This window comes from Amblyomma mixtum, chromosome 4 (genome assembly GCF_055824585.1).
Source record: "Amblyomma mixtum isolate Tamu chromosome 4, ASM5582458v1, whole genome shotgun sequence".
NCBI lineage: Eukaryota > Metazoa > Arthropoda > Arachnida > Ixodida > Ixodidae > Amblyomma > Amblyomma mixtum.
Genome location: NC_143015.1, coordinates 64044588 through 64057885, shown reverse-complemented (window position 1 = coordinate 64057885; position 13298 = coordinate 64044588). Strand labels below are relative to the sequence as shown.

The 13298-nt window shown below is 46.8% G+C and overlaps 1 protein-coding gene across 1 annotated transcript in view; it reads right to left on the bottom strand.

Moving 5' to 3' along the window:
• LOC149346619 (uncharacterized) overlaps window positions 1-13298 on the bottom strand; it is a 30075-nt gene that overhangs the window by 2938 nt on the left and 13839 nt on the right. Inside the window, exons 5-9 of the mRNA XM_089541396.1 lie at window positions 10987-11094; window positions 10184-10255; window positions 5728-5824; window positions 4141-4263; window positions 354-471 (exon numbers count right to left, since the gene is read on the bottom strand). Of these exons, the coding sequence (XP_089397522.1) occupies window positions 354-471; window positions 4141-4263; window positions 5728-5824; window positions 10184-10255; window positions 10987-11094 (518 nt within the window). The remainder of the gene's footprint in view (window positions 1-353; window positions 472-4140; window positions 4264-5727; window positions 5825-10183; window positions 10256-10986; window positions 11095-13298) is intronic.

Genomic DNA, 13298 nt, shown 5'->3' with positions numbered 1-13298 from the left:
ACCCGAAAGCGTCCTCGTCTTTTTCTTCTCAACACTTTAGTTGCCAGAATGGCTTCGCAATTTTTTTTTTCTTCCTACCTTACCTTTGTCTGGAAAAGCCAGATTTTTTGGAGATGAAAAATTTTAAGACTTTTAAATTTATTTCGTGAAATCACGACCGAAATGATCATGTGGTCCCAGTTTATCTTTGAATGGCAATGGGCACGAAGATTTGTTTCACGGATCAAGTCGAGAAAATTGTCCACCCCCTCCATAGCTTTCGAGGAACAGCCGACGGCGGCGGCATCAAAACTAGGCCGAAATATTCCTTGTGACGATGCTTCTGCATATTTTGGGATAAAAGAGGTTCTCACCTTGCTGGTAAGGTGTTGCTTTTGGCCTGACTTCCAGCTGCCGTGAGGCGGACGTACTTCGGCCGGTGTAGCTGGCCTCGACTGCCCGTCATCCGGGGACCTGGCCTGAGACCGGCTCCTGCAAAGTGCAGCGCGCAAGCGGCAGAAAAAAAATTTAGAGGGGACACTTATGATCCGCATTCACGGCATGACGCAATAGCTTAATGGGTTAATTCTCATGTATGCAGAAGGTAATTTTCTACTTTCATCGAACCGTGGCAGTCCGCTCACCTCTCCTGGTGCAGTGGTTCAGTGGTTAAGCGATGCGCCCCTACCCTGCGATGACAGGTGCTCCCAGAGGTGGGCCTTGTGCACCCCAGGTTGCTCTTCAAGATCGATCAGTCATTAATTAACTGCCACCTGCCAGTGTGGGTAATTTGCTCACAATCTGGTGGGCAGGTTGTGATGACAACCCAACGTTACATGACCTAGCTGGTCTACCTGCCTCCTAAGATTGCTTTCCTGGAGATTTATGGGGGTTTCTCGCCTACGGTCAACGACGACTACGACGTCGCCGGTTTTCCTGGGGCCGACGCTGTCTAACGCTACCGTGTTAATATACTTCATCAGATACCTTCCTTAGTTATAGTAAAGCTCTGCTTAAGATATCGACGAATGCATCCAATCTCAATTGCAGCGAAAATCGTCAGCCTTCACTGCAAGTCCTCTGTACGGAAGCATTTTCCGCCATGTAAGAAGCGATAGCCCTGAAACCGCACCAAAAGAAAGAGCTAGGCCACCGGACGTCCACCACAAGCAGGAAGGGCGCTGTCAAGGGGGAGCGGGAGGCAGAGGTAACGAATGAGGCGGCGATCACTGTCGACAGTCAAGTGCTTACGCCGAGTGTGGTAGGTACAACAGTCGCTAGAGAAATCCCTTCACCATTACGTCTGATATTTTACATGAACGTGTTTTCGACATAACAGCTTGGAGGATTACGAATAGAATTTAAACTCATCAGAAGGACCAGTATTCGAAAAACAAGTTGTGTCAACCAAACACAGCCCAATCATAATCCGGGACACTGGGGCACCGCTGAAGTGAGAGCTATATGCATAAAAATTGGAGGCGTCACTTTTACCCGCATTTATCTCTCGATTGCGTAAATATGTTAATACCGATATGCGGAATTGGTACTCTCGTGCTTACATTCATAGGCCGCTCAAAGTCATCATACCGATATGGCTCAGTTGAACAGCGGTTAAGGGATGCGTCACTGGCCCGGCAGGTTACTGCCTCAAACACAGCCACCGTTGAGCCTTGCGAGACCGAGGTTACTCTTCTGGAGCAGTCTTTTTTGAATAATCATTACTTTTACTGACATCTCAACGAGGGTCCGTTTGCTTACATTTCAGTGGGGAGGTTGTTACGACGTCGCAAGGTCACGCGGCAATGGTGACTGGGTTGCTCGGAGAGAGCAACCTGAGCAGCAAATCAGCTGTGAGGAGAGGCGCTCTGTAGGGCAACCTGTCAGAAGTTTTCTCCTATTCTTTCACATTCTTTATTTCTGTGCCGATGTTTTTGCGGCAGGGAAAGTTAAATTTACTGGCGATAAAAAAAAGATGAAACATTTGATTCCAATTCGTCAAGTCACGATCAAAAAGGATCCTGTGGTCCTAGTTTACCAGTGATTGGGAATGGTCACGAAGGTTTGTTTCAGGGATCGACTCGTGAAAATTGCATACCCCTCCGAAGCTTTCGAGTAACCGCCGAATCAAAACTAGGCCCGAATATGCCTTGTGACGATTTCTCGACATATTTTCGGATAAAAGAGGTTCTCACCCCTGCTGGTGAGGTGTGGCTTTTAAGGCGAACGCCTTTACTGCCTCATCGTTGTCGGCAGAAAGTTCTCAGCAGAGGTGTCATGCTTTTTCTAGTCAGACCTGAAAAACCTTTGTCCACAATGGAATTGGAACCCCCATGCTTCCGTTCCGCAGTCGAGAGCGTGCTAATGGCTAAGCTACTTCCTGACAACGCATATGTAGGTCTCCTTGTCTAGGATGCAGCAGACTGTTTGCAGAGAGGCGTCTAATCAGACGAATGGCTCCCAAATGCCCTCCCGTGTCTCCAGCATCTAAGATTCACAATAAGTGGTGTGCTAAAATAAAGATCTTAACCACATATCCTTGACACAAACAGCAACACTGCGCAAAAGGCTTTCGCCTCACCGCACTTTAGGTGAACAAAGTGCCCCCATTAAATTTTCTGGCCTGACTTCCGTTACCCGTGAGGCGGACGCACTTCGGCCGGTGTATCTGGCTACGACTGTCCGCCATCTAGGTAGCTGGCTCGAGACCGCCTCCTGCAAAGTGGAGCGCGGAAACCAGTAAATACTTAGAAGGGGACACTTATGCTCTGCCTTAAGGGCAAGACTCAATAGCGAATAGCGTAATGGGTTAAATCTCACGCTAGTAAACGGTTGTTGTCTACTTTAATACACCCTTGACAGTATGCACACCCCTCCTAGTTCCGTGGTGCAGTGGTTAAGCGATGCGCAGCTACCCTGCTATGTATGACAGGTGCTCCCAGCGGTGGGCCTTACTTGTGCGCCCTAGGTTGCTCTTCCCGATCGACGAATCATTAATTAACTGCCACCTGCCACTCTGGGCAGTTTGCTCACAATCTGGTGGACAGGCTGGGACGACGCCACAACGTCGAATGACCTAGCTGGCCCACCTACCTCTTTTCTGTAAGGGTGTTTTTCTGTGGATTTTTCGGTCAGTTTTTACTCACGGTCAATGCCGCCGCCGCCGCAATTTCTCGGGCACAAGCTCCCTAACACCATCATGTTAATATACTTCACCAAATATCTTCGTAGTTAAATAAAACTGTGCCTAAAATAACGACGAATACGTTAAGCCTCAATTGCAGTGAAAATAATCAGCTTTCACTAAAAACCCTCTGTATGAAACCATTTTCCGTCATGTAAGAACCGAGAGCTCTGAAACCGCACAAAAAGAAAGAGCAAGGACACAGGACGTCCACCACAGGCAGAACGCGTACTATGAAGGGGACGCGGTAGGGAGACGTAACAGATGAGGCGGTGATCACTGTTGACAATCAAGCGCTTTCGCGTAGTGTGGTACGTAGAACTATATTTACGGAAACCCCTTCACTATTACGTCGACATGTTTGCGTGAACTTCTCTGCAGAATATCTCCGAGGATTATGGATAGAATTTAATTCGTTAAGAACGCACAGGATTTGAAAAACAAGTTTTGTCGGCCAAACACAGCTAATCCGGTCATAATTCGGGACACTGCGGTGGCACTGAAGTGAGAGCTATACGCGTAAAAACGGGAGGCGAAACTTTGTTCAGCACTTGCCTTTCGACTGCGTAAATGGGTTAATACCGAAATGCGGGATTGACATTCTCTATTGACATTCATAGGTACTCATGCCTCATGCCTTTTCAGGATGGGTCGCCAAATAGCTCGGCAAAATACGCTTAGGCTCGTGCTCTGTTCTCTAAATATTATACGAGTAAACACTTTTCATAGTTCTTAAATGCTGCGCGCACCCTGGGTCTCTGCTCACTCTCTCCACGATATGTGTCTTTCATAGCACAAGTATAAAATAAAGTTGACAGAGAGTGCATGCAAAAAGCTCCAAGACAAAATGCTTTAGTGGGCGTTGGAACCACAAACAAAGAATAATAGACAAACGCGGCATGCAAGCTAAGCAAATCACTAATGAACAGTGTGTAGCAGTGGAAAAAAGAAAGAGTTGGACGTCAAAAACAACTCACCTGGTCAACGTAGTGTGACAAATACTACAGGAGTCGCTGCCGCCGGGAAGCCAGCACGCGATGCAGGTATTCCACACGATCCCATGGCCATCGACATCAGGAGCAGCCGTGAGGTGGTGAGGTCTGCATTGTTACGAAGAGTTTCAGAACGCGCGGCCCATCACGGCCCGGCCACAAATGCACGTCAACCTATACAGTGCCTCGATTATTATCAATGCTTGCCAAGCTGTCCACTTTTCGATGGGAGTCTGCAGCCTAGTCGCCTCGGTCACGGTACAGCACGATTCGCTCCTTGTACAGTTTGGGTCTTAAACCAAAGCGTCCACATAAACGACACACGACTGTACTCGCTAGAAACTGGCATTTAGGAACGATAAATATTGGCCACGCTGCTAGATCTAAATTCATGCCGTCGACGATCAGAAAACTCTGTAATAAGTTAAAACTTTCGAAGTATGCTTACCATGACATGATGCCAACCCACTGGTCGCCAAAAATAACCGATATTATGCAGTTCACTCGTGAAAGCAGGCAGTTGCAGCGTATCCTGTATTTTTTTTAGAGGCTATCACTCAAGTTTGTTTTAAGTCTGCTTTACTGCGGCAGGTGGCAACTGGCCAAAAGGGTTGTGTGCAACCTGTCCACTTTATTTCAAGACTGATTGACCGTAAAAATCGAGCCTGTAACTGAAAACAAAATCGAATTTAGAACCGACGCGCTAGTGCACCTGATTAGCATTTCGTCTGACCACACTATATCGTCTGTCATTTTGTTTCCATTCATAGCTATCAAAAAACATCGTTTTCTTTAATGGGGCCTTTCTGATGAGAACGCGCTAATCATTCGAGGCAAAGAAATTCGGTTATTCTCCTCGGTCCCTACATGCGTGGTCACTCCGTTCAACATGGCCGTCCAGTGACGTGTTCTGTGAAATCGTCGCGGAGGGGAGCAAACAATCCACCATGTTTGTTCCAGGCGCTGCCGCCCGTTGACCGGATTTCTACCACGCTACATCCGTGTCCCAAGAGTCGTTCAGTCCGTTCTGCTCAAGGGGCTTCATGTAACGTTCTAGATTCCCATTCACTAACCTCAGAATAATAGCGGTCCGCTACGCGGCTCTCCGGTTGTGATACACTCCGTATCATCCCAGGTAAAGGCAGTACTCATAGCCTTAGCGACGCGCCACTCTGAGCACGCCTTCATGCGATTACTGTTTTTTAGGCAGCTCTATTCAGACAATGAAAATATCCATAATTGCTGCTCACATGGAATCAGCTGTGAGGACAGGCGCTGTAGGGTAAGCTGTACGCAATTTTTCTTTCTCAGGAAAAGCAAATTTTATTGGAGATAACAATATTTTAAAACTTTTGATTCTAATTCGTGAAGTCACGACCGAAAGGATCACGTGATCCTAGTTTATCAGTCAATGGGAATGACCACGAAGATTTGTTTCAAAGATCGACCCGACAAATTGTCTACCCGCTCCGAAGCTTTCAAGGAACAGCCGACGGCGGCGGCATCGAAAATAGGCCCCAAAAAGCCTTGCAATGATGTTCAAACATATTTTCTGATAAAAGTGTTTCTCACCCCTGCTGGTCAGATGTGGCTTTTCGGCCACATACTTCGGCCTGTGTAGAAGGACCACGACTGCTCGTCATCCGGGGACCTGGCCCGAGACCGGCTCCTGCAAGGTGCAGCGCACAAACGGCAGAAAAAAAATGAAGGGTGCACTTTTGCTCCGTCTTAAGGGCATGACGAAATAGCTTAATGGGGTAATTCTCATGTATGCAGAAGGTAATTCTCTATTTTTATGGAACCGTGTGAGGATCTCCTGGTGCAGTGGTGCAGTGTTTAAGCGATGAGGCACTACCCTGCGATGGCAGGTGCTCCCAGAGGTGGGTCTTGTGCACCCCAGGTTGCTCTCACCGATCGACCAAACATTAACTGTCACCTGCCACTGTGGGCAGTTTGCTCGCATTCTGGTGGGCAGGTTATGATGACACCACAACGTTACATGACCTAGCTTGTCCACCTGCCTCCTAAGATTGCTTTCCTGGAGATTTATGGGGATTTCTCGCCTACCGTCAACGACGACTACGACGTCGCCGGTTTTCCTGCGGCAGACGCTGTCTAACGCCATCGCGTTAATATGCTTCATCAAATACCTTCCTCAGTTATAATAAAACTCTGCTTAAGTTAACGACGAATGCATCCCCTCTCAATTGGAGCGAAAATCGTCAGCCTGCATCACAAACCCTCTGTACGAAAGGAGACGCCAAGGACTTGAAGAATTACAGACCGATTAGCTTACTGTCTGTTGCCTACAAGGTATTTACTAAGGTAATCGGTAATAGGGTGAGGACGACCTTGGACTTCAATCAACCAAATGACCAAGCAGGCTTTCGTAAAGGACACTCGACAATGGACCATATTCACGAAATAAATCAGGTGATAGAGAAATGCGCAGAATATAACCAGCCCCTATATATAGCGTTCATTGATTACTAGAAAGCATTCGATTCAGTAGATCCTTCAGCAGTCATGCAAGCATTGCGGAATCAGGGTGTAGAAGAGGGTTATGTCAAAGTACTGGAAGATATTTATCGCGATTGCACAGCTATCATAGTTCTCCATAAAGTCAGCAATAAAATTCCATTAAGGAAAGTTGTCAGGCAAGGAGACACGATCTCGCCTATGCTATTCACTGCCTGTTTGCAGGAGGTATTCCGGGGCCTGAAATGGGAACAGCTGGGGATAAGAGTTAATGGAGAATACCTAAGTAATTTGCGATTCGCTGATGACACTGCCTTGCTAAGTCGCTCAGGACATGAACTGCAAAGCATCATGAATGAACTGGACAGGCAGAGCAGAACGGTGGGGCTAAAAATTAACATGCAGAAAACCAAAGTAATGTTCAACAGCCTGGCAAGGAAACAGCATTTCGCAGTTGGTAGCCAGGTGCTGGAAGTAGTAGGAGAATAGTCTGTTAAGGGCAGGTAGTGACAGCTGATCCAGATCATTAGAGAAAAATATGGGGTGGAGCGCATATGGCAGGTTATCTCAGATCATGAATGGCAGTTTACCAATATCTCTCAAGAAAAAAGTATACAACAGGTGTATCTTACCGGTACTCACCTATGGGGCAGAAACGTGCAGGCTAACAAAGAGGGTTCAGCTTAAGTAAAGGACAACGCAGCGAGCTATGGAAAGAAAAATGAAAGGTGTAACGTTAAGAGATCAGAAGCGGGTGGAGTGGGTGAGAGAACAAAAGCGCGTTAATGATAACCTAGTTGAAATCAAGAGGAAGAAGTTGGCTTGGGCAGGGCATGTAATGCGAAGGCAAGATAACCGCTGGTCCTTAAGGGTCACGGAGTTGATTCCAAGAGCAGGCAAACGAAGCAGGGGGCGGCAGAAAATCAGGTGAGCGGATGAGATTAAGAAATTTGCGGGAATATGGTGGCCGCGGCTGGCGCAGGACAGGGTTAATTGGAGAGACATGGGAGAGGCCTTTGCCCTGCAGAGGGCGTAGCCAGGCTGATGATGATGATGATGAAGAAGTGAGAGCTCTGAAACCGCACTAAATAAAGAGCTGGGCCGCAGGACATCAGCCACAGGCAGAACGGGCGCTGTGCAGGGGACGCGGGAGGAAGACCTAAGAGATGAGGCGGTGATCGCTGTCGACAATCAAGTGCTTTCGCCGAGTGTGGTACGTACAGCTGTGGCAACAGAAATCCCTTCACCATTAGGTAAGATATGTTTACGTGAACGTCTTCTCTACAGAACAGCGTGGAGGTTTACGAATAGAATTTAAACCCATGAGAAGAACCTGTATACGAAAACCAAGTTGGGTCAACCAAACACAGCTCGCTTAGTCATATTCCGGGAAACTGGAGTGCCACTAAAGTGAGAGCTATAGCATAAAAATGAGAAGCGACACTTTGACCTACATTTATCTCTCGTTTGCGTAAATAGGTTAATGCCCGTATGCGGAATTGGTACTCTCGTGCTTATATTCATAGGCCGCTCAAAGTCCTCACACCTATATGGCTCAGTTGAACAGCGGTTAAGCGATGCGTCACTGGCCCGGCAGGTTACTGCCTGAAACACAGCGACCGTTGAGCCTTGCGAGACCCAGGTTACTCTTCTGCAAGAGGCTTTTTTGACTAATCATTAATATAATTTACATGTCAACGGGGGTGCGTTTGCTTAGATTTCAGTGGGGGGGTTATTACGATGTCGCAAGGTCAAGTGGCTAAGGTGACTGGGCTGCACGTAGAGAGCCACCGAGGCAGGAAATCAGCTGTGAGCACAGGCGCTCTGTAGAAGATGTAAGAAATTTTCTCCTATTCTTGTTTCGTATTCTTTAGTGCAGTGCGGATGTTTTTTTTTGGCGGGGAAAGTCAAATTTATTGACGAGAAAAAAAAAGAACACATTTGATTCTAATTCGTGAAGTCACGACCGAAAAAGATCGTGTGGACCTATTGTTGATCTGTGAATGGCAATGGTCACAAACATAGGATTTACGGATCTACTTAAGAATAATGTCTACCGCCTCCTAAGCTTTTCGAGGAACTTCCGACGGCGGTGGCATCAAAGCTAGGCCGAAATATGTCGTATGACGATGTTTCAACATATTTTCGGATAAAAGTTTTCGGATAAAATTTTAAGGCGAAAGCCTTTAATGCCTCATCGTTGTGGACAGAAAGATGTCAGCAGAGGTGTCACGCTTTTTGCAGTCAGACCAGAAAAAAAAATTGTCCCCGATGGAATTGTCCACGATGCGATTCGGCCCGCCATCCTTCCGTTCCGCAGCCAAGAGCGTGCTAATGGCTTCGCGACTTCCTGCCAACGCATATGTCGTTCTTGTCTAGGCCGCTGGAGAGTGTTTGCTGAAAGACGTCGAATGAGACGGACGCCTCGCAAGCGCCTTCCCCATATCTGTGTGCATTGGCCCATTATCGCTATTCGTATAACTGCCATCTGTGCACACTGGATCTGAACACCGGTACCGAAGTGAAAACCGAACTGCTAGAGCAGCTAATTGACATTTGTCCTATCTACATCAATCGACCACCATTTTTTGCATCGGGAATCTGGTATGAGCTTTGGTTACCTACTTTAGCAACATGAGTTTAGGAGACGAACACGATATTTAAGTAGCAGAAAAAGGCAACCTTGAAAGAGAGAATGACCCTCTGCGTGACTGCACTTTGCTTGGTTAAAAAGGTAGGTACAAGTTCACCTGGATGACCAGTAAGGAGCCCAAGGAAAGATGCACTACAACACGGTGCAATACTATGCTGCCCTTCATGGTGCAATGTGATCCACGCGTAGCACGAGTTAGTCTCAAAGCTGCGTAACCACGGAGGAAATTGTGCACTGAGAAAAATTAGGGTGTCCTGAAGCAAGCAATGCGGGGAACGTCCGATTGTCCTTTACAAGCCTGAAAGCACTATGGCGACGATGTCAAGCGTGCACCAGAGAGATTCTTATTGAACTGCTCATGGTATTGCCTAGGATGGAAAATTGATTCCGAACAGTTCATGGAGACCCAGAGGCAAGCATGCAAATTATATAATAAGGATTTAAATTTTCGAGCTTCATTTACTTACTGCCTCAAAACGCCACACAACAGAAAACTTTAATCATCCCATACTTTAGCTGAACACACACTAAAATTTCTCGAAAGCCGCTTAGTTGGAACATCATATTAGGATAAAAGAGTATAAAACATTGGACAAGCAATTTGACGAGACGCAAATCCGAGTAGGAGAGTTATCACTCATCTTGTCGACTTGCTTGTCTGTATCTTTAGCGCTATTTTTTCCCAATACGCAGAATGAAATTTGATGCATTTAGCTTTTTGAATAAATGTCTAAGGAAAGTCATTATTTGTAGCCTATTTATACAGTGGTGGTTGTATATATCTGTATTAGCGCAGTGAAGAGAAAGGCACACACATCTATCTTTCAGCGGATCATGACAAAACGGGGCAAACTGACTCAAAGGAATCATTGAAATCCTAAAAACGTGCATACATACTGTCACCATAGAGCAGCAAAGGAAATTTCTTCCCCGGTAGAGGTTTTAGGTAATGAGCAGACGCACCAGCTGCTGTATGAATAAAAATCCGTCGGTACAGCAAAGTCATAAAGCAAGTACAAAAAACATAAAATTCTTCATTAGCGCGAGTGAGTTATTTCACATTTTTTATTCTTAAGATGAAAGCTCCCACTAGTGGAATCTTCTCTGACACATGGGTATACATTCAAATTTCTCATGCCTTTCAGACAGTGCTTCCTCGCGAAAACGAATTTTTTGCCACTGACGCCAACATCAGTGGAGAAACAGATCAATTCCCGATTTGGTACGAAAGACGATGCACACACAAAATGAAAACTGAAGGTAGCTTTTGTCCCTACTTTGCCTAATTAGTGTTGCCTAGGTGGTTTAGCTGCACATTTGCTTTTAACTAACCGCTTTTACGAAGCATTCCCGAGGCATCGTGGCAAGCGGGATTTTTTTTAAATCTTGGGAAATACAGCGCTTATTCTCTTTTGAACTTTGCCGGACAACACAACCCCGTAAGGGCCTACTAAAAAAAGTCTCGACAGCCCTCCGCGCTCTCTCTTCTCAAAATACATTACTCCAATTCTTAGTTTTCCGGAAAAAAGACTGTCAGCATCAATTGCTTCAGCTAGGTATTAAAGCAGCCAGTTGAATAGGAGGGACACTCTCTCTCTGAATGAAGTAGTCACTCCTTACGAGAACAAAATCGCATCCTCCTCAACTGCCTGCCTGAATGAAAAACTTGAACTTCAGTCGAAGATCTTCTTCTCACTCACCCTGCCGACCAGCGACGGACCACAGCTGAGGACGTGCCAAGTTCAGGGCAGACAAGGCGACAATGACAGCCTGCAGTAGGCTGCCACATCCAGAACGTCTGATGCACACTGCGAAGGTGTTCGGAAATAAAGATGGTGCTCAGAAATAAAGGTGATGCAAACGGGAAGGTGAAATACTCCATTGGTTATTCCACGATGGAACTTCTAGCGTCTTGTCAAGTAAAAAGTTGGTTCTACTGCTTCCAGTGACATGCATATGAGAATTCATTTTTAATAGCGCTGCATAGCAGCTAGCGCTGAAATCATATCGCCCACGTATGCTTTCTGACGCGCTACCATATACGAGGTCTGTTAGAAAAGTATCCGATCTTATTTTTTTTTTGCGAACACTTGACGGATATGAAACAAGGCGCTTGCACCAGCCGGCTAAGAACCTTCATGCGCGTGCGCGAATTATTTCACGCCTGCCGAGAGCGTCAATCGCTGGGACGCAGCGTTAGAGTGGGGTAGTGCGCAGTGCTCTCGTCGGTTTTTTATTGCAAGGAAAATGGAGAGCGACTGGAGCAACGCTACTGCATAAAGTTTTGCCAGAAACCGGGCAACAGCCAAGTGGAAACGATTCGGAATATTCAGACGGCTTTCGATGACGATGTTATGAGCAGCACACAGATTAAGCAGTGGTAGAACCGGCTTAAAGACGGCCCCACATCGGTGGAGAGCGAGCCACACACCGGTCAGCCATCAACATGCCGAAATGACCAGGTCATTGCCGAAGTGAATGCTGTAGCGATGCGTGACCGTTGTGCGACTATCCCAGAAATTGCGGAAGAGGTGGGCATCACCACTTTTTCAGCACATTCCATTATCACCAAAGATTTCGCCATGAAGATAGTTGCAGCGAAATTTGTGGCCCAAGGTGCTCACGGTGGAGAAAAGCAACTTCGTGTTGAAGTCTCATAGGACATGCTGAATTCCAGAAACAGTGACCCCGACTTCATGAACACCATAACCACTGGTGACGTGTCTTTGGGTGTACGGGTACGACCCGGGAACCAAATCCCAGTCGTCACAGTGGAAACATTCCATGTCCCCAATACAAAATGAAGGCCTGCCGAGTGCTCACCAACGTCAAAGTAATGCTGCCTGCTTTCTTTGACTGCCGCGGTGTGGTAAACCGCGAGTACGCACCGCAGGGTCAAACAATCACCAAAGATTACTACAGGGATGTCCTCCGTCGCCTACGTGATGCTGTGCGGCGCATGAGACCCGAGTTGTGGTCAGCGAGAAATTGGCGCATCCATCACGACAATGCTCCTGCACATTAATCACACTTGATTCAGACTTCTTGTCGCGAAAAACCACACTCATCAGACTTCTTTTGGCGAAAAACCAGACTCCTGTACTTGAATAGGTTCCTTACTCTCCTGATATGTCCCTCTGCAAATTCTCCTGTTTCCCAAAGTCAAGAGCTCATTGAAAGGAGCGCGATTTTGAGATAAGAGAGGACATTATGGCTGCAACGACGGTTGAGCTAAGCACCATGCCGAAAGAGGCCTTCTCGGAGTGTTTACAACAACGGCAGTATCGCTGGGAGAAGTGGGGAGTCCCAAGGAAACTACTTTAGGGTCATTAGGTTTCCAACGCTCCAGTTATACCAGTTTTTTTTTTCTCTGCCCAAAGGTCGGATACATTTCGAACAGACCTCGCACATACGCAAATACGGCAACACACATTTCAGAGGTATTTACACCAGCCACTAAATCGAAAATGACGAAACTGCACTCTCGGTCTTGCCATCAACAAATAGAGGGTTGGCTGCTTAGCACTACTCACCCGCAGATTGCCTTATGGAACTGAACTTCTGTCTGGCTACGCGGGTGTACGCGCCAGAGTAAAGCCATCAGAGCGTCTGCGACGAGACCCAGGTAACAGGCGCTGCATTCGAAAAGATAGGCAGAGTTGAAGGAGTACTGGCACCTCGACAGCAGTACTTCAGTCACACTGAATCCTTACCTCTTGCACGTTCACGTTCAGGAGAAGACAGTGCGCACCTCTAATTGCTTCTTTGCCTGTCGATATGCGGCGTCGTTGGATCCAAGTCTGCAAAGATTCTGCGCCTGTAGTGATGACCCCAATTCCTGGGCAATACGTTACCGACCAACCGGGCCGGGGTTTCACGATTAATGTAGACCTATAGCGATATAGTGCCGAAGCTACAGGGCGAGGAATTACCTTAATCCAGATTATGGTTCTTTTCAGAATACCTAACTCCACTCTTTGGAATACGCACTGGTCATTGTGATGCAAAGGCC